This window comes from Cryptomeria japonica, chromosome 2 (genome assembly GCF_030272615.1).
Source record: "Cryptomeria japonica chromosome 2, Sugi_1.0, whole genome shotgun sequence".
Classification (NCBI taxonomy): Eukaryota; Viridiplantae; Streptophyta; class Pinopsida; order Cupressales; family Cupressaceae; genus Cryptomeria; species Cryptomeria japonica.
Genome location: NC_081406.1, coordinates 427,111,992 through 427,135,987, shown reverse-complemented (window position 1 = coordinate 427,135,987; position 23,996 = coordinate 427,111,992). Strand labels below are relative to the sequence as shown.

Genomic DNA, 23,996 nt, shown 5'->3' with positions numbered 1-23,996 from the left:
ATTTCTACTGAGCTTCCAAGCTCTTTCTCTGGGTGCGAAGATTATGTTTTTCAAAGCAGTATTTCTTGACTTACTATTTTTAGTAAGTGGCTGTGTTGAGCATTTCTATTTTTAGCAGTCTCCGACAGGGTCCTGACTCAGCACAGTTTAGTGGTCTTCATCGCACACCTTCATCCTTGATTTTGGTATTAATCAGTATTGGAGTTATAAGTTATTTAATTAAATATTAATTCCTTATCCTAAGGTTTGATATTTAATTATTTTTATTACTGATTAATTGTGTTATGGGGCAACTTAGGAAAAATATCTATCTGTCAGCAATATTGTCATTTTCCTAAGTCAATGGCATTAAAAAGGGTGGCATTGAGAAAGATGAAATATTTCATGTTTTTATTATTTTATATCGCAAAGTTGTCACCTAGGAAAAAGTTCGAACTTTGCCTAGGGAATTTGGGAAAATTAACGCCATGTCTACGGGAGGCTATGACATGAAATGAAATTGAATTTCAATGGTTGTGGGCGCCATTTGCATTTGATATTTAGAGGGAAAAATCTATAAATACAGGTGCTTGGCCTCTTATTTGGTATCAAATGAATTTGCATCGTTATGCTGCCGAATTGGCGATTGAAAATCTGAGCTTCGAAGTGTGGCTTCCTAGCTAAGTCTCAGTTTCGTACTTGCAAGATAGTACCTAGCTGTGTCCATGTATTCCCAATGCTGTTGGTGAGTGAGTTGCAAATTGTGGAGTGTTTTGTTTGAGATTGGAATGTTTTCTGGTTGCTGGTCGCGGGACTGCTGAAAGTGTGTTTTGCTCATACCTCTTGGCCAGACGATTCCATCATTCTGGGTACCGTCTCATCCATCCTTCCTACCACTCGCGATGCATCTTGTAAGATTTTAGCATCTTATTTTGAGTGTGGATTTTTATATTGGAAATCGAACTTCCCAGGTTAGGCGTTGGGTTTAGTGAATGCATTGGGAAGCGTGCAAAATAAATATGGGGGTTTCAATGGCTTTCTTGGGGTTTGTTTTCATTGCAGCTGGTATAGCAATTGTTTAGAACAGATTTTGGGTGAATTGGGTGAGTAATGAGAGAGTTATGAGCGTTTTAGTGAATCCATAGGCTGCTGGTTTGTAATTCCAGCCTGCAAATTTTGATGTTAATAGAAATTTCATGTTTCTTATTTGGATGTTCAGCATTACTCTCTTCTCACATTATCTTGATTATTGTAAGGTTAAGTAGTAGTACTACTAACCAATTCTGGCTTGTAACTCTCACCCTGCTGAAAAGTGGAAGAGGCTGGCTTGCCGCCTATTTTCAAGTAAACTGTAATTCAGCCCTCCCACTGCATAAGTGGTCGAGTGATGTCTGATTGTAATGGTCCTCCCGCTGCATAAGCGGTTGAGTTGAGATTGTTTTGTAATTCCAGTCCTCCCGCTGAAATATCGCGGTTGAGTGATTTGTGCCTTTGTATGTTTCTCTTGGCTGGTTCACTGCCAAGTTTCTTGCATTCCCGCTGGATAAGCGAAAGGGGCTAGCTTGCCGCCCAGTATTGTAATCCACTTCATTTTTCAGCAGAATTGAGATCTAACGATCCCCTATTCACCGTATGCTCTCATCTTCCCACATTGGGCACTTGGTGATCAGAAAGTGGAAGGGTTGCATTTTCCAGCAAGTTTTCAGTTTATGCTTTCTAACCTTAACGGGTTATCTGTTTGTGGATGATTATTATTGGCTTAAAAACAAAAAAAAATAACTGGGATATTACATAATGGCACTTGGAAGCTATCTTATGGATATCCTTCTCCCTCACACTAATTTGAGGATATCCGAATCTAAGATCAATCTTTGAGAAATACACTGCTCCATGAAGCTCATCCAACAACTTATCAATCATGGGGACAGGATAGTTATTCTTAATTGTTTTCTTGTTTAGTGCATGGTAGTCAATGCACATACACATAGTCCCATACTTCTTTTTCACCAAACAATTGAAGGAGCAAAAGGACTCGAGCTAGGCATAATATGCCCCATATCTAATAATTCCTTAATCACTTTTTTAATCTCCTTGAATTTCTTAGGGTGCCAATAAGGAGTGGTAATGAAGGGTTTAGAGCCCTCCTATAGCTCAATAACATGTTCAAACCCTCTATCTTTGAGGCCTTCCTGAAAGAATCTCATTGAAAACCAAGTTGAGATTATCCAGCACTGTCTAAATATTCACATGACTCTAACCATATCTATACATAGGGGCCTTGGATGAAATCAAACACTGCATTGTCCATACACCATGTGTAAAAATACTCTCCATTCTCCTTGTTGACACGATCCTAGAAGCACCATTCGACATACCTCTAAGACAAACTTCTTACCATCCACTCTTAACTTCAACTCCATAGTCTAAAAGGTTTGAGAATACTTCCCTAATGAGTGAAGCCGTCAAATGCCCAATATAACATTAGTATCCCCTAAGTCAACAACATAGAAGTCATTAGTGATATTGTAATTGTCTAGCATAATATTCAGCTTTAGGACCCATTGGGTACAAGCCATGTTAAAACCATCTGCCATCATAACGTTGAAACCCTCAAGTCCTCAATTTGTATAGCCCTCTTTGCCACCAATGCTGAATCTATGAAGTTCTGGATTGTCCCACTGTCCACTAAAACAGTCACATGCTGCCCTTGCAAAACTCCATGAACTCTAAAGGAATTAAATCTAGGGGTACCAGAAAGAGTAGCACTGATCTCATTCGCCCCCTTACGTGACTACTCATCATCTCTTATCTGCCCATCATCCGTATCACTCTATTCCCTACCCTAAACCTCTTCTACTTTCTCTTCCTCCTCACCATTGGAGACTACTTCAATGTAGTACACCTTACCATTTCCCAAATAGTTGTAGCCCGGTTCCAAAGGTTCTTTGCAGATGAGGGTGATAATGAGGAGTTATTTGATGCACAAAAAACTGTTTTTCTAGTGCAATATAAAACAAGTATTATCTATGAGTGGTTATGTTTGGTGCATCACAAAAACAATAAAGGAATATAATAGCCAAAAGGGCAGTGACAAAATTTAATATAGTAAGATAAGTTTCTTGTGGAGCAAATATCCATTTGAAATAGGGAGCAATAATGAAGAAAAAACGCTATTAGAGTGTTTATCCCCATACCTCATCTGACCACCATCCAATTGGGATGGAATTTGACTACAATCAAAAGGAAACTCAAGCAAGCATAATTTGTAGGACTGTATAGCTACAAACTAGCATGTGCCAATCAAAAGATGGAGATGACAAGGACAGTGTTAAGTAATTGTGGAAAACTAAAACATGTACATCAAGATTAGAGTCAAAAACCAAAAGTTGAGAGTCAAAGAAGAACCCTTGCAGAAATTCATGAAAGCATATATGTAATATCCCAGTAATTATTTTTTTGATTTTTTAACAATAAGAAATACAAGCAATCACCACAACCCGTTAAGGTTAGAGAAATAATACAAACTGCTGAAAGGGAACCCTTCCACCTTTTGTTCACCGAGAGCCCAAGCTGGGAAGGTGAGAGCATACGGTGTTCCGAGGATCGTTAGCAACAACAATCAACTGAAATTACAATTCCTGGGCAGCAAGCCAGCCCCTTCTGCTTATCCAGCAGGATAGAAACCAAACTCTTGGCGGTAAACCGACCAAGAGAAAAATGACAAGAAACTGAGACTCAATCACTCTACCGCATATTTCAGTGGGAGGACATTACATCAAGACATCACTCAACCGCATATTTCAGCGGGAGGACAATTGCATTAACTTATCACTCGACCACTTATTCAGTGGGAGGACTGAAAATTACAAATTTACTGAATACCAGGCGGCAAGCCAGCCTCTTCCACTTATTCAGTGGGATGAGAGTTACAAAGATAGAACTGGTTAGTAGTACTACTACCTAACCTTACAATAATAGAGATGAAAGAAGGAGAGTAATGCAGATTTCTATAATAAAGATATAAATTTCTGTTACAACCAATCTACAGGCTGGAAACACAGACCAGCAGCCTAGATAAATGCCAAAATATTCATAACTCCCTCATTTTACATCCGAATTAGCTCAAACCAGTCCCAAACCCACCGTACAACATATGCAATGGTAACCAATCAAAACAACACCCCAAAAAGACCCTTATTTAATTTGCACGCATCCCAATGCAAGGCAGAAAACCCACGCCTAGACTAGGAATTTCGATTTTGCATAATTAATTCAAAACTCAAACAAATGTGCTAAAAACTTACAAACTTATTTGCCAGTGCTGGGAAGGAAGATAGGAATGATACCCATAACTGTCAGACGCTCCAGCAGAGAGATGTGAGCAAAAATGTGCTTCAGCCACAGGCAAAACCAGCAAGTTCCAGAATCGTTGCAACACCAAGATGTCTAAGGAAAAGCTTTGAAATGGTAGAAGAATACAAGGCACAGCTAGGTACTGTATTTCAAGTACGAAACCGGGTAGCACTAGGGAGACGCACTCCGAAGCCTCAAGTTCTGTCGCCAATCCAGCAGCATAACATTACAGATTTTCAAGATACCAAAATGAGAGCCCAAGTCACTTATTTATAACTTTTTGCCAACCAAATTCAAATTCAAATGCACTCCAAATATGCCCAAACCAAATGCCATTCCATTTCATCCACATTTAGCATTGCATTTCATTTCATTTCCTTGCACAAGTTCGCCCTTTTTAATAAATATAAGTGTCATAAAATAAAGTGTAAAGTGGGCGCCCAACTATGACTTCCAAATAAAAAATATTACTAAGGCAATATACTTAGAAAATCGCCCATTTGCCTTGAGTTATAATTTACTTATTAACACCATGACGACCCCTTGAAGTCATATGCAATTTTCGCCCAAATAGACTTAGGATAAAATTAATATTTTCTCCCTTCCTAAGTCGTCCATCCATAAAATAATCAAATATTAATACCTCATGCCTAAGGTATAATATATTAAAATACCCTCTCCTCAAATATTGATTATTGTCAAATTGAGCCGGAGACTAAAGTGCTGGAAATCACCAAAACTGAACTGAGTTGGGGCTCTGAACTAAACTGCCAAAAATAGTCATCTGAATTGAGCTGCAAAATCCTTGCCAAGAATAGCACCAAAAAATGCTGGGAGACCAACTGCTCAAACTGACCTGCCGGAAATAGCCATCTGAACAGGCCAGCTGACATCCTACTAAAAATAGAACTGCTAAAAATAGTACTTACTAAAAATAGCATACTGCTAAATATAGTAAGTGTTTCCAAAGTGATTTTAACCACGTTCTGAGCAGCCGTCGTACTTACTAAAAATAGTAAGTCAGGAAAAAGTCACTCGATGCAGATGCATGTCGAACCATCTTGAAGCTCTCTGAAAACCCAGAAGGAATCCAGAATCCAAACTGTCAAACTCCCACATATACGCCCTGAAAACACAAAAGAATCCTCCTAGAAAATAGGAAACCCTAATTCTCCTTTCCAAATAGCTTACAAGTCTCCGGAATAAGCCAATGGACCACTGAATGCACATCACTAAGAAGGGGACATTACAATATATCACAAAATAAAGCCACGGATGAGGCTTTAGAAAATCTCAGGATAAGGCCTCCAGGATTGAACAACAAATTAGAAAGACCCTCATAAAATCAATATATTATAAACTAGTGAAGATTTTAAATTATATTAGACCTTTTATCAATCAAAAAAAGCATCAAGATAAATTGACAACATCATAATTGAAAAAGTTCAAAGAAGGGAGATAAGGGAACTACTTTAGAATATTACCGTAAAGAATAACAGAGAAAATAATGAAAAATATAGAAGTAGATGAGCATATGCAGAGTGACCTCGAAGACATTTTGGAACCCCTGTATAGATTCTATGGACTTTTATCATTTAAACTAGTATGAATAGACTGATTTTTGAAAGATTGGTGCCTTTAGAAAAGATCATTAGATGAAGCAAAGGAATTGAACAATGTCTCAAACTCAGATGAGATTAAGTTAGCAGGTAGACCCAAGCAACATGACAAATCACCTGGAAATTATACCTTTCCAGTTGATTCTGACAACACGAATGGAAAATGGATCATAGTAAAACCAATGATGTATAAGGAAGCATTCCAGGTCAGAACCCTTACACATGACAGTAATCAAATTAAAAAATGGAGAGCAGTCACACTCCTTAATGTCTCATTTAAGATTTTTGCTAAAATCTTGGCACGTAAGATCAACACACCATTGCCCAAAATTGTAACTGAACCTCAAACTGGATTAATGGAAAGGTATGTTCTAGACAATTTGATTGTGATTTGGGAAGGTGTGACATCGGAAAATGCTATAGAATTGAAGGTATGCATGGTTATTACTTTTGAAAAGGATTAGAATAGATTGGCAAAAACATATAAACATTCATGCTAATGAAAGTATAGGGGACGTTTGTTTATGTGGTCATGGTTTTGTTTAAGGATGCTTCAGTACAGGTTTATCTTAATGGTAGCCTTCATAATCCTTTACAAAATAAGAGTCTAGAAGACAAGAATGTCCTTTGGATCCAAACATAGTAACCCAGACATGTGTGTGCATGTTCCATCCATTATGTAACGTAAATGTTTTGCTCTTTGTATGATAGTTTCATTGCAATGTGTACATTTCATATTAAGGGGATGTTACAGTTCCTTTAAAACATTTCTAATATCCAGTTTTATGTCAACATGTTGCATAAGCATGCTTTGCATTAAAAAAAGAGAATAAACAATAATAATAATAACAATATAAATGTAGATATGGATGCCAGGCTAAATGATAAATTTCTATGTCAAGAAAGTACATGATAAGCTTCAAATCTGTGCTCACAAGTGTGAAATCATAAACCCATCATCTATAGCATTAAAAAAGTGCCAATACATACAGAAATGAAGATATCTGGTTGTTTTGCCAAAACAAGAAATAGATCAATGAATCACAAGACATTAAGATGAGGTGTTGCACAAAATATGATCTTACTATCCTGATTGGGTTTCCAACCACATTTCAATCCTGTCACTAAGGATCCAAAGAAAGGAGATTGTGCAATCCAAAGAATGCTTGAGCTACCAGGAAACTAACAATGCTGTGCATACAATGGGATTAATATGTATAGCTAATTCTTATTAGATTAAACAAAGCACAAGCACATTTTACAAAAGTGGTACTTTGAAATATAAAGATGATAAAAAGAATAAAAAACACAATCCACTATGTTTTGATAAAGCTTTAGAAAGATAACAAACCTAGCAACAAGAGCATGTGCTTCCATATGATGGACACCAACCATTGGCAAACTATATTTACCAGCAATGGTTCTTGCTTTTCTCACACCAACTGGATCACAACAATAACAAAACCATTTAAAAAACTTGAATTGATTACCAGTTACTCATTTCAAATGAAAAACAAATTGTTTCATATTTTTAGAAAAATGATACATGCATGTCACATTCCTATTGGTTTTTTGTAATAATTAGGTATTTTGGTTGTGATACAAACCCTAACTAATTAAGGTTTAGGTGGCAAAATCTGGGTCCTTGATTCTGATTCAATATTGGCCATTCATTGTGATTGAGAGCTCTATATAAGCTCAACTCATTTCATTTGTAAAAGATCGATTAGAAGAGTTTTGAAGAATTGTTGCTTGGTGCTACAAAAATTAATAAATCATTGAAGTGTTGGTGACTTACTGAGTTTTGAAGCATTTGCTTGTTTCTTCATCCTTTTATGAGAGAAGTTAATAATTGAAAAGACAAAGCAAAAAATTAGAGTAGAGTTTGTTTTCAGTATTTTAGATGAGTGAAAGATGCATGTGCACGATTAAAAGTGAAGCTCGTTGTTCATACTACTAGTACTCCATCGATGGTGAAGCATCTTGCGTAGTCAACTGAAACCATTTTAGCCAAAGCTTAACTTCAATTGCTATTCCATCATTGCTATGCTTCATCTTGAAGGTGTCTACGTTCGTGATGGTGATTTGAAAATCACCAAGCTATCCCTAGAAGATTGCACTAAAATTGTGGAGATGTTTATAACATGTCAAAGCAAAGCTGATGAGCTCACTCAAAATTATCCATTGTCTTGCATTCTTAGCATTAGAAGAATTCCTAAACCTTACACCCTTTTTCATTTTTATATCAAAGGCTAGTAGCAGTAGAAGAGAGCGATATTGCAACATCATTCGAAGAACGTCATCCCATCTGGCTTGAATTGAATCTAGAGAACTACGTAAGTCCCCTCGCAGGTACAGCAAAAGACATCATACCATTGAAGCTATCCAACATGTCAAGACTTGACATCAAGAAACTTGGAGTTGTCTCAAATGATCCTTTTTTCTAATCTTTAGCATTTGAGAAGTTTTTGTTCAAGAGAGGATAGAATATTGAATACTTTATTCTGTGTTTGATTGTGCATAAAAACAACATCAACACATCCCTTATTTGAATCAACCACCTTTCTTGCCCTTCATTTCTAGCACAAAGAAGCTTCAAATACATAGTAAACAACGTTGGGGAATTTGTTGATTCGACATAATCCAAGGAAGGGTATTTGTTCTTTGTACTTGGATATGTGATGAAGTGTGCTTAGACAAGGACTTACTCCATTATCCGTACTTTATTGAGTGTTAAAAATATGGTGGATCATGAGAAAATTCCAATTAAACACATCAACTATGAAGAAGATGGACACTTTGTAAGGAACTTCCCCACAATTTAGATTATTCTAAAAAAGAACATCAAGAAAACACTCAAAAGTTTCTTCGAATACATAATGAATCTATTTTTTACGTGCCTCCTAAGTATCTTTTCCAATCTATTTTTTACTCCAAAAACTGATTTAGTTTAAAAGTTCTAGACTATCACAATCTATATTCTCTATTGCTCACGTGTATTTTAAAGAATTTACCATCAAAAGGAAGATACCTACCTGCTCATAATCAGAATGAAAAACTATAATTTGATCCTCTCCATTTCTAATTATCAACAGCTGATTGATAATCTTGTCTTTGACTACTCTCAACGCAATATTTAAAGTGAATTCTGCAACAAGATGTACAGTTGAAAATCGCATACCCTTGCAATTCCATGCTATGCTTTCCCATCACTTTGGGGTCTGTCTCCCATAGTGTGTTTTTAGGCTCATCTCAACCCTTGCCTTAGACTTTTGCCCCCATGGTGTCAAGGCTAAGCATCCCATCATCATTTAATCCAAAGCTGATGTTGTGAGTATCATGTTTGTGTTAACTACTAGTGTTTGAACCTTTACTAAGCTGGAATTGTTTGGACAATAGCTAAAAGTGCAAACGTCAACATGACATGCCAAAGTCCTACAAAATTTCATCATTCTTTGATTGTTTCTATGCGTTTCTTTCCCTACGACCTTCCCAACCTCTAAATAACTACTTTGGAGCAAATTGAACGGCTACTTGCCTCCATCTTATCCATTCCTTTGACCCGTTATCGGACTAGTATCTTTCATTCTCTCTGCAACTTTGAACACTCATTTGGCATCCCATCATTATTAACAACTTATTGAGCACTTTTATCAACAATCTACAACATTCTTGATTCCATTGTTTCCATCAAGTATTGGGAGGTGACTTGTTTTGTAATTTACTCTAGCTTTCCTTGTTTTATTCATTCTATTATTGTAGAATCCTAATTTCTCTCAATGTTGGCACTTGGGATCTCACTCCCTTCTTTGAAGAATTATTTATCATTTTAGCACTATACATTTACATTTGTCCATGCTCTTCCAATCTTAGACACAATTAGGATAGGAGCACGCACTCTATTTTGTTGCTTCATTAATTTCAAAAAAAAACCTTCAACACTATCCCTAGGAAAAAACTTTGGATCAAAATGGAGGAGCTTGGGATTACTAAGGAACTTAGGGTAGTGGTGCATAAACTTTATGAACAAGTTAGAGCTAAAACTAGAACTAAAGAGGGAATGTCAAAATGCTTTGGTAGTGGCATTGGTGTCAAACAGGGTTGCCCTCTATCCCCTGCCTTGTTTGGTTTATATATTGATAAGCTTGAACAATGGTTAAACAATACTAATGCGGAGGTATTCAATTTACTAGCTATGCAATAAAAATACTTTTATATGCGGATGATCTTATTCTCATTGCCAAAACTGCCCAGGGTTTGAGAGATCATGTGAAGGCTTTAATACGTTTGTTCCATGAAGTTGGGATGCAGGTAAACACCAGCAAAACCAAAGCAATGATCTTCTTGCTAACAAGGAAGAAGCAGCAAATTAGTTTCATCTTTCAGAGGAGCTCGTTGGAGATAGTCGAAGAATACAAGTATCTATTAGTTAAAAATTTTGTACACCAAGGGAGGCATGCAAAAATGTGGTTTCAGCCACAGTGTGTGAGTTAAAACTCTCCTAATTCTAAGGGAAGGCTCCCCCTTTTGTACTATTATAAATTAACTATAACACTAATCTAACTTGGGTGGGACAACATCCTTTTCTCTTTCTTCAGAAAAGATGATTTTCCTTTCTCTTTTCAGAAAAGAAACTGCAATTAGGAAAACAAATACAGCAACTTAAGAAACTTTAACAAATACAAAGATGCTTATACAAAAAGGAAGAAACGTTTCCGTGAAAGCCCAAAGTCTTCTATCACTTCCTCGAGACGGGAATGTAGAAACAAAAGCTCAAAGTCTTTACTTTCCTACTATCCTATCTAACTTCCAGAATGATTAATATGATAACAATGTGCAACTTATAACAGCTCAAAGTTTGTTGATATGATGCACTTTTGAACTAATATAACTAGGATTAACTACAAAAACAAAGTCTTGTAATCTCTCTCTATTATAAACACTTGAATATACTAATTTAACCCTCACATTTGCAGCACAAAGTCTACAAGAAATCAGATTAAAGCTCTTTTCAACAACTTCACCAGAATCTCAAATACATACAAATAAGTATATCACTGTGACGTAAGAACACAATAGATATATGAACAAGGCCTCAACCCAAAGTCTAAAACTCAAATGCCTTCTTTGTATTGCTGGAGAATTCAATTTACAAATATAAAACACAAAGTCTTTATCGCTGTAAATTTCTGCACAGTTATCTTGCTTGCTAAAAAGATAAAAAATACAAAGAGCACCCTCCAATATATATAGGAGAGGGGATGAGAGCAAAAAGTGGAAGAAGTCCAACTAACTAAGACTTTTTCCACAACCACTATAACCAACTATGACTTATTCCAAATTATAGTCCTATTCTATCTAAACTTGTAATTTGTTTACATGCAATTACAAGTTAACCAAGCGGGTAGAAGCATGGGCCTTTCCTGACAACTCGGCCCTGAGTACGGCAAGATTCATCTATGAGCAGATAATTACACGGTAGGGCATCCCCATACAGTTGACGAGTGACCGGGGTGGACATTTTGTAAACCATGTCATCAAGCTACTCACTACTGAGTTCAAAAATTTTCATTCATTGTCCAGCCCTTACTAGCCACGAGCCAATGGGCAAGCGGAGGCCACCAACAAGATTCTCGTTGGAGTGATTTACAAGGCCTGCGGTGTGGAGGGAGAAGACTGGGAAGAAAAATTATCTTCAGTCTTGTGGGCCTACCGCACCACCTACAAGGTGACCACAGGCCAGACCCCATTCCCATTGATGTACGAGTAGGAAGCTGTTGTGCCAGCTGAGTTCATGGTGCCCACCCTCCGTATTCCAATCAAAAACAAACTGGGGGATATGGAGAACCTGAGAGAGAGGATGTATGTCTCGAACAAGTTGGATGAGAAAAGAATGATGGCCCAGTGGGCTACGGAGGCAGCCCAACAAAGGAGGAAGTTGTGGCACGACAAGCACTTAAAACGAATGAGATTCGCCTCGGGCCAACTAGTACTGAAATATAATGGGCGCAATGAGATTAAACCGGGCAAATTCAAAGTAAGATGGTTAGGGCCATATAAAGTTCAAGAGGTTGCTGAGAACGAGTCAGTCAAGTTGTGGACACTAGATGGACGGGAGGTTCCAGACAGCGTTAATGGATCAAAACTAAAACCATATCATGAGTGGAGATGGAGGACCGACCCAGAATCTTCCCGAGGGGAGACTTAGGTAAAATTGTAAAAAAAAATTATATTTAAAAAGAAATATATATATATATATATATAATAAAAAGAATTCACCATACGACCCATACCGTATGGCAAAAAGTTCATGCAAGAGAAGCGCTCACCGTACGGCCGAAGGATATCCAAGGGAAAAATACCGTACGGTATATGTACGGAGTCGTACAGCTAATAACCATCGTACAACATATGACCACCGCACGGCAGAAAGAGTGAACACACTATACGGAGAGAGGACGCGGAGATTCAAGTTGGAGAAAAGAAGAAATATACCATACGGCGTATGGCGTACGGCCGAAACAGGAAAGGGTTTTTGTACAGCGGGAAGACAAAAAAATCGACATCACACGGAAAGGAAAAATATCTGCGTGGGGTATAACACTATCGCGACATTGTACGGCGGGGTTTTGGAGGGAGCAAATGCCATCGTACGGTCTTGATTTTCGTACGAAGAGAGCATAACATTACCGTACAGAGGGGGGAAAGCGTTCACAAGGCGGACATACGAAATATTTTCAGCTACTATGTGACTCGTGAACACCATCGTACGGTGGAAAGGAGAGGACAATAAAATCGTCGCCAGCAGGAATTCGCTAACGGGCGGAAGTGCTTGGCCATCCGAGGAAGGGTCCCACATTTGGAGGAGAGTAAGCACATGCAGAATTTTGTTACCCTAACCCTATTTTTTTAATATTTACAAGGCACAAAAGACAAAAGCAAAATCATTTAATGGACCCCAGGGGTGGAAAGAATTGGCAAAGACAGTTGCGGCAGTTACCTGCTACAATGTCGTCAACCTCTGCGAACAAGAAAGCTATTTGGATTCTACCTTTCGGTGTGAAAGTCAGGGGAGGCATGGCTGACAACAGCAAAAACAAAGGTAAAAAGGTGCAACCCAAAGTGCAGCAGCAGATGGCAGCAAAGAATGATGTAACTATGGACACCATTACCTTCGAGGGTTTGAGTGGAGCAGATTGTAGGAAATGGTGGAACGAGACCCTGCATGATGATCCTGTGAAGGCACAGCTGCGACATGCACAGGTACAATGGGCCATCCAGATGCCCATCTTTTGCATTAAGGATTTTGAGGTTGTGTTACGGACCATGATTGGTGCCTATGACCCACACAGGCGACAGTCGCTATTCGATTATGAGCACCACCAGGTTATGGTCTCTTTTGCTTCCACAGAGTTTACGAGGGTTTTTGGTATTCCAGGAGCGCAGGGAAAGAAAGTGGGAAAGGGGCAGAAAATATCCCCAAATTTAAAGGATAAACTCTTGAAGTTGATGTGCTACGATGACCTCACACAAGCCAAGCTGGATAGTCTCCAGCATGCCATCAAGGGAAGAGGCCTAAAGAAATCGTTTTTGAGAGAGGGGATATGGCGGTGCCTTCTGCATGTGTTGAAGAGCTGCTTGATGGGAGCCAGTGGGGCTTCGGACATTGCCATGGTGCAGGTGGTATTAATGAATGGCATCCGCAATGGCTTGGTATACGATTGGGCATCAGTACTGGCGGATAGGATGGAGGAATTTATGACCCTACAGCACAGAACCTTCTACATGCCCTACCATGCCATTGGACTCTTCTTGGATGCCGTACGCCTTCAGGGTTTACCAGACACACAGCACCTCGCACCACAAGGCCATGTACACCCTGGGTAGTCGCCTATATCCTATTGGGTTCATTTGGATATCATGGCACCCAGTGGAGATACACAATCAAGCAAGAAACGGAAGCGGCAGGTGGTGGTGTCTGAGTCCGAGACAGAGTCAGAGTCCAAGCCTAGTGACCCGAGTGAGGAGGCCAGTGCAGAGGAGGACTCTGTGGATACGTCACAGGCCACCGAGAGTAATTTCAGGATCGTGGGTAGAGGCGGACAGCAAGTGGAGGAGGAGACAAGGGCGACATCTTCTGCAGTTGCGCAGACAGCCACACCTCCACCTCTCGTAGTTGTGCCAGCAGCGGCAGCCACACGGCCCCCGAGTGAGTTATCCCAGCAGACAACCTCAGCAGGTGCCTCTTGGACTCTGCCTGGAGCGACAGTATTGGCAGTGTCGGTTCCTAGTTTTGGGCAGGGCTGGACACGAGTGATTATGATTCCCCCACACATGGTCGTGACATTGGTAGCCCTACCAGAGCCTCAGACAGTCAGCGTCAGGAGTCTCACAGCAGCAGTAGAGGTTGGGATCAGTGGCGGGACGGTTGGTAGGGAGGCTGCGGTACCATCAAAGCATCTTGGAGGGAGTGGTACCCCTTCTCAGACGGATATGAGTGCTTGGCTGAGTCGGTACAAGATGGCACCAATAGCACCGGTTGGAGCAGCGGTCCTCTCCCCACGGCGTGAGCCGAGCCCTCATGAGATTGTGGACTTGGTCGGAGATAGCTCACCCGAGACTTCACGGATAGTGTAGAGAGACCACTCACCCATTTGTGAGTTGTTGCTGAGTCCCAGGCAGGAGGAGGAGTTGATCCAGAGCCCACCTCATGACGAGCCACTGCAGAGTCCTCGAGAGGATGCTCAGGAGCACGGTATCCTAGCATCTCTGAAAGTGGAGGGTGACAAGGAATCGGAGCAGTTTCTTGCGGACGTGGTTGTCGAAGCCTAAAGGATTGTAGCCTCTGCCAAGTCTTAGGGAGATGCCAGGACAGATGGAGAGTTGGAGCAGCTGCTGGGGTTTATGAAGGGCAGGTGCACAGCACACTTTTCTCAGTGTTTTGAGTCTAGAGGGTGTTCTACTATGGAGACCTTGCAGATGTTGGAGGATTGGGGCCTCCGGGAGCAGGTTGGCGAGACCAGTAGACAATCATTGTTGCGGAGGATAGAGCAGGTCTTCCATGAGACATACTATGAGTTGAGGAGGACACAGTATATTGCTCAGGGTACCGAGACCCAGCACCAAGAGGCCGTGTCGGCACAGGAAGAGTTGGCTGCTCAACTCCAGCAAATGGAGGCGTCGCACAAGGAGCAATTGGCTCGGAGAAGGCCTCATGGGACGCAGAACGCGCTACCTTGGAAGTAGTGTTGGCCGAGGAGAGGTCGGCGAGGGATGCCTTAGGGGCACGATTGGAGGAAGCCCGGGAGGACAGGACTATGTTGGAGAGCCGCCTAGCTATTGCCTTAGTGATGGTGGAGCAGAAGGATAAAGAGGTCTTGGAGGTTGCGATGATGGTGAAAACAGCTATGGAGCACCAAATGGTTGCAGAGCAGGACCTGAAGCTAAGGACTGAGTAGGTCTATGAGTTACGGGCACGCTTGGCAGCCGCACCCTGCGCATTGGCACCCTCCTCACCAGGGACGCCTCCTCCGCCCCATTCTCAATCATGATTTATTTTTTGTTGATCATCCCATTTTGTTTTCAATCATCAGGAGACGACCTTGTTTTTTGGGGGGGATGATGTTGGCGGTAATATTGTACGTACGGGAATAAAAAGTAATCAATTAGGAAGTACTTTGTTTAGTAATGTAACTGAGGGTTGGTAGTTACAGGTGCAACGGTTGTCCCTCACACCCCCTCGGTACCTTTATATACCATGTGATGTAACTTGTCAGTATCACGATTATGAATGAAATGGTATCTTTTTGTTGGCTTAATATTATTGTCTAGTATCTATGGCATTATTGTTTCTTGTTAAGTATTCTGTCTGTATGTCTTAAACTGTTCGCCTAGAGGGCAAACAATCGAGGAGCGGATGACGTGCTTAATTAGCTTCATTAGCACCGTATATTCTCTATCTCTCTCTTGTTTTTTTGTGACCTATTTGTCTCTTAATTCTTCTATTTGTTGTCCCTAGTGTTGTCTACTTGAGGACGATGCAAAACGTTGAGATCTCTTTTGGTCTCTCCCATGTTGACTCAAAAGACACATGTGCCCTTCTTCCATGGTGGTTTCCTTTCTTTGGAGGATGAGGACGGTTCTATGCATATATATACACATGATATGCATTGGTTATCATAAAAAGCATACTGACTCCAAAGTTAAGCGAAACCACCCAATGTTTTGTGTTTTTATGATCATTATACTTTGATTTGTCCTCTCTTGGGGGCTTATTATTGTGATAATGTGCTTGTCTTTTTGGGTGTATCCTACCTTAAAGCAATTGCTCCCAATAAGGCGTACGCAATCGCTTTAACGTGGGGGCATACACTCCACTCAATGATTCTCTCTCTTGCAAATCTTGATACTTAAGTTACTTAGCGAACTTTGTCTTTTGCTTTGTAATTTTTGGTATTTTTCTTTCATGACTCATTGTGAGAGAACCTTACCAGTTTGTAGTCATGGTTCTCTCTTTTTCTTTCTCATGATGTCCTTTTTATCTTGTTATTGAAGTTGTGAGATCCTAAAGTCCACTGGGGGCTTGGTGTGTCTTGCATCGATGACTTGGTGAAAGCTTTACAATGTGAACCCTTTGTACTTTACCAAGAGTATGATTGACTTCATACTCCCACTAAAGTGGGGGCTAGATTTAGCGTCCTAAAATTGCACCTCTTTGTAATTTTGACTGCATTTGGGTCTTCACCTTAATGTTTGTGCCCCTTGGCCTATACGAAGACCTGATTATACTCACACCCCTCATAAATACCATAAACCTTGATTTTCCAATCATTATGCACCTTGATCCTAACCCAAAATAGGGTAGGACCAAAGCGTGGCACCCTGGTCCTCACTGGGACCATGGCACCACGCCATGGTCCTCCCAAAATTGGGCCCTCTTTAAACCCAGTTTTGCAATTCAAAAATGAGCAGGATTCCCCTCACTATGTCAGCTCATGTCGGAAAATTAGCCAATTTTCCTGACGGGCAAGTATATAAAGAGGAATTTCCCCTCTCATTTGATGATCTATCAAGAATACACATGAAATCAAGCATATATGAGATCAAACATTCAAGCATTCAAAGAATTGAGCATTTTCAGTCTTCCTTCAAGCCTTGAAGCAACAATAAAGTCAAGATTCAAGCATTAAAGATGACATTATTCATCCTACTTTGTTAAAGACTTCATAAACCTTATTTCCGTGTGGAGGCAAGCAAAACTTCACAAGGAGGTATCATCATTCAATTTGCAATCATAATTCAACATCTCCCTCAAAAGGAGAATTTTTCTAAGTATGGTGCATGACTTAATGCATTAAGAGAAATTTCCAAATTTGAACTCAACTACAAGGGAAATTCCATTTGCATGGCGTGGTGAATGGGAAAGTATGATGCATAATAAATGCAATCGCCAAATTTTATTCCTCCTAACTCAGCAACACGTAAGAGAAACTCTATATAAGCATGAAGATACATTTCATTTCTCACATGCGAGTTTCAAGAAAGAAGAGTTGGAGAAGAGGTGAAGAAAGTCATACTAGAGAATTTTTCATCATTTTCAAGGAGCTTTTCCAGGATGGCAGGATCAAGCAAGGCGGCTACCATCACCAAACAGGCGCAGATAAAAGAAGAGCTGAAAGGATTCCTTCCGGAATCCAAGATGGTGTCCAGATGGAAGGAGATCAGTGATACGAATTTAGGGACATTTGAATTGGCTACTTTCAGGATCAGGATGTTCGGAACAACAAGGCACAATCCATCTCCTACAGCTGCCAGGATAGTCAAAAGTGGAATTGTTGCGGCAACAGGATTTCCCCCTTCTATTCAGTGTCCAGACTTGATTCTGGAGTGTGCAAAACATTACAATCTGGAGAGGAAGACAATTTCAGCATCAAATGGCAAGCTATTAGTCACCTTGACTCCAGAATCAATTGGTGAAGCCTTTGGAATGCCTTCACATCACTCAATGACTTATCAGATCATGAGTGGAGCTAAGGCAATATATGATGCAGGTCCTAACAGATGTGCGGAGACTATCAACAAGCATTGGTTGCAAAAACCTAGACCACACATCTCCAAAATGTCGAAGACACTCACTATCTTCGAATTCAAACAGGAATGTGGACCTGATAATGATGTTGAGCAGGATAATGGGGTGTCCACATACCATTAATTTTGAGCCATGGATGTTTTTTTACATCAGTGAGGTTATGAATTCCAATGGGTTAGTGGACTAGGCCAAGCTAATCAGCCACTACGTCCATGAACAGCTGAAGGATTTGAAAGAAAAGAAGTCCCAGTCCTTCTACATGAGCTCCTATGTAATTTACATGCTTGCAAGGATGGGAGGCTTTGATGGTCTGCCTAGAAAAGGAGTAATGGGCTGTGGACCAACACAGCTGAAAGTTCATGAGAATTATCCTCAGTTGCACCTCTACAATACTAATTCTTTCAAGCTAGCGAATGACGCTTTCACTATGTAGCTGACTAGATTCATGGAAAATGAGCTCCATACAAGAGTGTCACCACAAGCTAGGGCATTGGTTCAGAAATTTGGAGCCACATTCCTGCAATTTCCGAAATTCACATATATCAAGACATAGGGCTTTGCTTTCCAGCCATACAAACTGCCACAGTATCCATCTGACAAACTGATAATGTTAGAACTTATGAGACAGTTGACAGCTTATGATCAAATTCAGAAGAAGAAAAAGAAGCTATCTCTTGAATTCCCAATCGTCCTCGGGGACTACGTGGAAGAGTGCCCGAACTTGGCAGCAGCTGAGAAGGCAACTGATGAATTGGCATTTTACCACTTCACATATTACACTACCAGGTCTCACTATGATCCATATCGTAACATCAAAAAGGTTGCTGGGGTGAAATTTTTACACAAGTTTCACCTAGAAGACTATTGGGAAGATGCAAGGGACGATTTTGATGTCAGAAAGAAGATGTTCTCTAGGCTGCCCTTGCAAACAATCAGAATAGGTGAAGTAATGCAAGTGCCGGATCAAGTGAAGGAAGATTCGGACTTAGTGCAACCAGAATTCGAAAAGGTGAAAGATCAACCCATTCAGCAGCCAGACTAGTCGGAACCTGAAATTGACGATCTAGACATCTTGGCCAGACTTGTTTTAAAGTTAACCAGACACTGGATTGATAGGCATATCAAAAGATTGATAGAGGGAAATGTCCACCTGACTTTCCAATTAATGGGAAATCTTGATTCCCACGAGGAGGCTACGAAAGTATCTTCCCAGGCTCGGGCTGAAGGAGAAGTTCAACAAAAAGAGGTCGAGCTTGACAAAGGGAAAAGTGCTCCAAAGAGAAAAAGGACAACAAGGAAGAAGGAAATCCAACAGGAGGTTCATCAGAAAGCTCAGCAGAAAGTCCAGCAAGAAGTTCAATAGGATGAATCAATGCCAAAAAGAGCAAGGGTGGAAAGGATGCAATCACCAACCAGTTATTCTAGTGTACAGGAGGTAGAAATGTTTTCACAAGAGAATCCAGTAGATCCACCTCCAGGCAACATCTTTGACAGTGCTCTAGCACAAGATATCCTCAGCGTCAGTGCTTCACATAGACCCAATCAGCCAGGAGGTCAAAGACTGGAAATTCCTCCTCATCAGGAAGAAACCCACCAAGATAGTTTCATGGAAGCCATCCTTGGGGAAATGGATGAAGTATCGCAGGAGCATGAGCAGATGGAAATTCATAGTCACTCCATTCCTGCTCCTGATTGGCTAATGGATAGATTAAGAAGGGAGCCGGAAAAAGAAATTGATTCCAGCATGGGAGTTAGAAGAGCTATTAAAAAGAATGGATCAGCTGGCAGAGAAGAAGGCTCCTCGGAAATTCTCCAAGGTCATAAGGGATGAATCTAGATCCCAAACCTTGCATATAGTTGAGCCTATAGTAGATAAAGACAGAAATAAGATTATGCCAAAAGATTATGTGATTAAACAGATTGATCTAGGGCATGCTTCCACTGGGCAGGTAATTGAAGACTTCGAAGGATCTTCCTTGGCCATGAGAGAAAAGATGCAGAAAAAAAAGGTAAAATGTAAAAGGCTGAAGGAAAAAAATAGGGCCTTATGTGAATACATTAGAAGTCTCAAGCAGCCGCTCAGAGAGGCAGATCCCTCATTCATTCCTCCTTCCTCTCTCCCTAAGGAAGTCGTTGATGACACAGAAGTAATCAGAGAAATGGCCCAAAGTTCCAGGGAATGGGTGGAAGACCTATGTACTGCAGCTGGGAAGTTTATTGAAGACTTGGCTCGTACTCATTCCAGGTTTGTTGCCCTTCTAAACAAATTGGAGGTAGTGGAAGGTCTATGGGAGGACGTTCAGATCTATCAGGACTTAACCATTCTGCGACTCAAGGCTCTAATGAAGATTCCGAAGCAAACACTAATTGATGGGAAAGCAATTCAGGAGAATGAGATTTATGACTTTTCCCGATGGTTCTGCGTCGTTTGCTCTGGAAGGAATACCTTTGAAAAGTTTAGCATGGAGTCTTCAACTTTAAAAGACTCAATTAGAAGGGTGCAAGAAGAAATTATCAGCGAGATTGAAGCGTTATTCGCAAAGAAGCTGAGTGAAGATGGAGTGACAGTGAACTCCCTGAAATCCCAATTGCATGAATTCTTCTTCGTAGGTTCATTTTGCAAATGTTTCTTCATTCTCCAGCACGATGAAGAAAACATAGGAAATGATGGTGGAGTGGGAGAACTTCTTTTCCAAGAGCAAGGAAGAAATCACCTTGATGGAGTTCAACATTGAAAGTGTGCCAAGTATCTTTGTAGGACAGCTTGAAGTCGTCATCACTAAGTTCATCACATATGCAATTAACGAGCGGGATAATGGTCGTCCATTCTTGGACGAGAATCTTTTGACTGAGTAGTGATGGCGCATTTACTGCTAGAATATGTTGACTTAGTGACGGCCTGGTCAATGCATGTTGAATGCATGAAGAATTTTTTTGCATGCAGACGTCGTATTAAAGATTTTATGACAGATTCCTTTTGCATGTAGCCGTCGCATGAAGAATGATGGGCATTTATTTCTGCATGGGGAATATTCATTATTTTTGGGCAAATTTGATGTAATGGGGTACATTTAATGCACAAATGGATGCCATTTTGGGCTTATTTTGTGGATATTAATTGTTGATTCCCACCTTGTTGCACCTTGAGCGGGGAATCTTCTAGGGTGAAACCCTAATTAGGGTTTGCATGTTCTCATGGCTCAAGGCCTATATAAAGGAGAGACCCCCCTCATTTGTAAAGGGGAGGAGAGAACACTTAATACATTGTTCGATTGATGGTGTGTTCTTGTGTTGTTTTGAAGCTTGCATGTTCTTGCTCTCTTCATTTATAATAGATTTTTCTTTATGTTGTTAGAAGAACTAGATTTGATAGGATTGCTTATTGCAGAGTCCGAGCTCATACTTTTTGTGTGCAGCTGATTGTTGCATACTTTGCAAAGTTAGCCTGAGCCTCCATTATATGTGTATGCTTAACTTCGGTTATCCGTGAAGATTGTTCCAATTGATGGTCTCTATTGGTGATTTGAAAACCTCCTACACACCCTCTGAAGATTGCACCGCCTTCGCGTAGTTGTTCTCTGTTGGCAAAACAAAGCGTGGTTTGATTTTGCATGTGTAATCTTGTCTCCTTGTTCTTAGGATTAAGTTAGTCTTAGTGTAGTTTCTTAAACCCTCGCCTTATTTACTTTCAATATATTGCAAATTGAAAGGTCCCAAAAAAAAAAAATTGTCCTTTCAAAGCTAAATCATTCGTATCAAATCCTTGAACTTGCACAAATTTGTTATCTTCTTTAAGTGAATGCATAAGGCCCCTTGGGTTAACAGCAAACTCATCAACTGACTGAGTCACGACCAAGCTTAAAGGAACCTTGGAATTAGCCGTTTGAACTTTTTTGCAATCTTAGCACACAGTATAACTTTGATCAAGAGAGAATAGAGTGACCGTTGGTAGACTTTATTCTGTGTTAGACGTAGTCCTAAAAAATACGTCAACAGGACTAATTTGGCAAAATGATGATGAAGGTAGCTTACTTGCTTGCAATCAATAGAAACTTGCACCAAATAGAAATCAAAGTTTATATTAAGATGAGGTTTAAACGCATGACACACATGTATGACCTTAAATTGTTCTTTTCTAAATAAATTCATGTCTTTCAATTCACTCTTAGTTATTCTCATATTCTAGATCAACCAAAAATAGAAATCTCATGATAATCGGAATATATTTACAATAATCATTGGGGTAGACATACTGGAATCACATTAGATATGAACCAAAACGGAGCATACACATGAATATATGCATTACAAGTGAAGCTTATTCACTTGTAGTCGGGTCTGAAATGTCCAGCTTAGTTTTTTTTGTTTTTTTAGCACAACAAGATTCACCTGTTAAGGTTAGGATAATCAAAAACTTGCATTGAAAGGAAATTCTGAAAGTAATCACTCAACCACTTGTTCAACTGGAGGACTGAATTAAGCAAATGACATTCACTCAACCACTTTTCAGCGAGAGAACTAGGAATAACAAAACTATCACTCAACCACTTATTCAACGGGAGGACAGGAGTACAATATAAAATAGAGATAGGTAGCATAGCTAGCCTCTATAACCAAACTATCACTCAGCCACTTATTCAGCGAGAAGACCATAGTACAATATGAAATAGAGATAGGCGGCGAAGCGAGCCTCTTCCACTTATTCAATGGGCATTAAGGAACAATTCATAATGAAGTTGTTGTTAGTACTACTAATCAGCATTACAATAAGTAACATGAATTGCCAATCAAGAGGTATTGCTATCCAACAGCTGCAAATGATGTCCAATGTTATTCTCAAGTTTCAAGAGACTCTCCACCAAAGAAACAACCCCCCAAACTCCAAACACTAAATCTGATATGCTTAACCGGCAAACTGAAAATACAGACCAGCAACATAAAAACTCACTAAAATGCTCATAACTCCTCCAAAACTCAACAAAAAAGCTTGAAATCAAATGTTGGAGAAGGCTAGAGAGGAGACGCCAAAACCAAAACCCCTAACAAGCAGCAAATCTCACCTAACATATATTGCACGCTTCCCAATGCAGCCACAAGCATGGTACGGCCTGGGAGAGAGGGCGAACTTCACTATAAAATTCAAATCTGCATTAAAACCTCTGAAAATTTGCAAAAAGGATCACCTAGACCAAAGGAAAACATAGAGAGAATACCCAAAAGCAACAAAAACCCTCTCGAAGACATGATTGAATTTCACTTTCAGCTCCACAATAACCAGCAACCTGGAAGCTCACAAACACCCCAAAATATCAGAAAACTAAAATCCATCTCAATATAGCTCAATCTATTCCTCTGGATGACAAATAGTCTCTCCAATCAGCTAGGTGCTATCTCTCAAGCACGAAACTGACACAAGCTAGGAAGCTCTCAACTTCGAAGCACAAGTCTGGCACAAATTCGGCAGCACTTCGTTACATAATATTTATGGATACCAAAACAAGAGCCCAACACACTTATTTATAACCTTGGTGTCTCCAAATGGACGCCAAACCCAAATGCAAACTAATTTCACCTTAATTTGAATTTTGCATTTCATTTCCCCTCCTTTTCCAAGTCGACCTTCACATAGAAGCAAATATATTTTATAAAAATGACTAAAATCATAATGTGGCGTCCAAGGTAGATAAATGAAATATATTATAAAATTAACTTATTTCTCCATAAGGTGTCCATCTTGCCTTAATAATATTTCACTTTATAAAATAATTTTCCTCAACAATAAATCGCCCAAACCTTATGACATAAAATAATACTTTATTACCTCAAGCCGTCCCCTTAAGTCATAACCAAAAATACATAAGTCATACACCTAGGCTCAAGGGGGCATTAAAATATTTAAAATAATTTTCCCCTATGTTGAAAAACTTCCATAGAGAACTAAAGGCCAAAAGTACTGA

General features: G+C 39.9%; 1 protein-coding gene across 3 annotated transcripts in view; it reads right to left on the bottom strand.

Moving 5' to 3' along the window:
- The window catches only part of LOC131062013 (probable tRNA N6-adenosine threonylcarbamoyltransferase, mitochondrial), a 163,739-nt gene that overhangs the window by 123,173 nt on the left and 16,570 nt on the right, over positions 1–23,996 (bottom strand). For all 3 annotated transcript variants that reach the window (XM_057995866.2, XM_057995868.2, XM_057995867.1), the window contains one exon: positions 7,303–7,393. In XM_057995866.2, the coding sequence (XP_057851849.1) occupies positions 7,303–7,393 (91 nt within the window). The remainder of the gene's footprint in view (positions 1–7,302; positions 7,394–23,996) is intronic.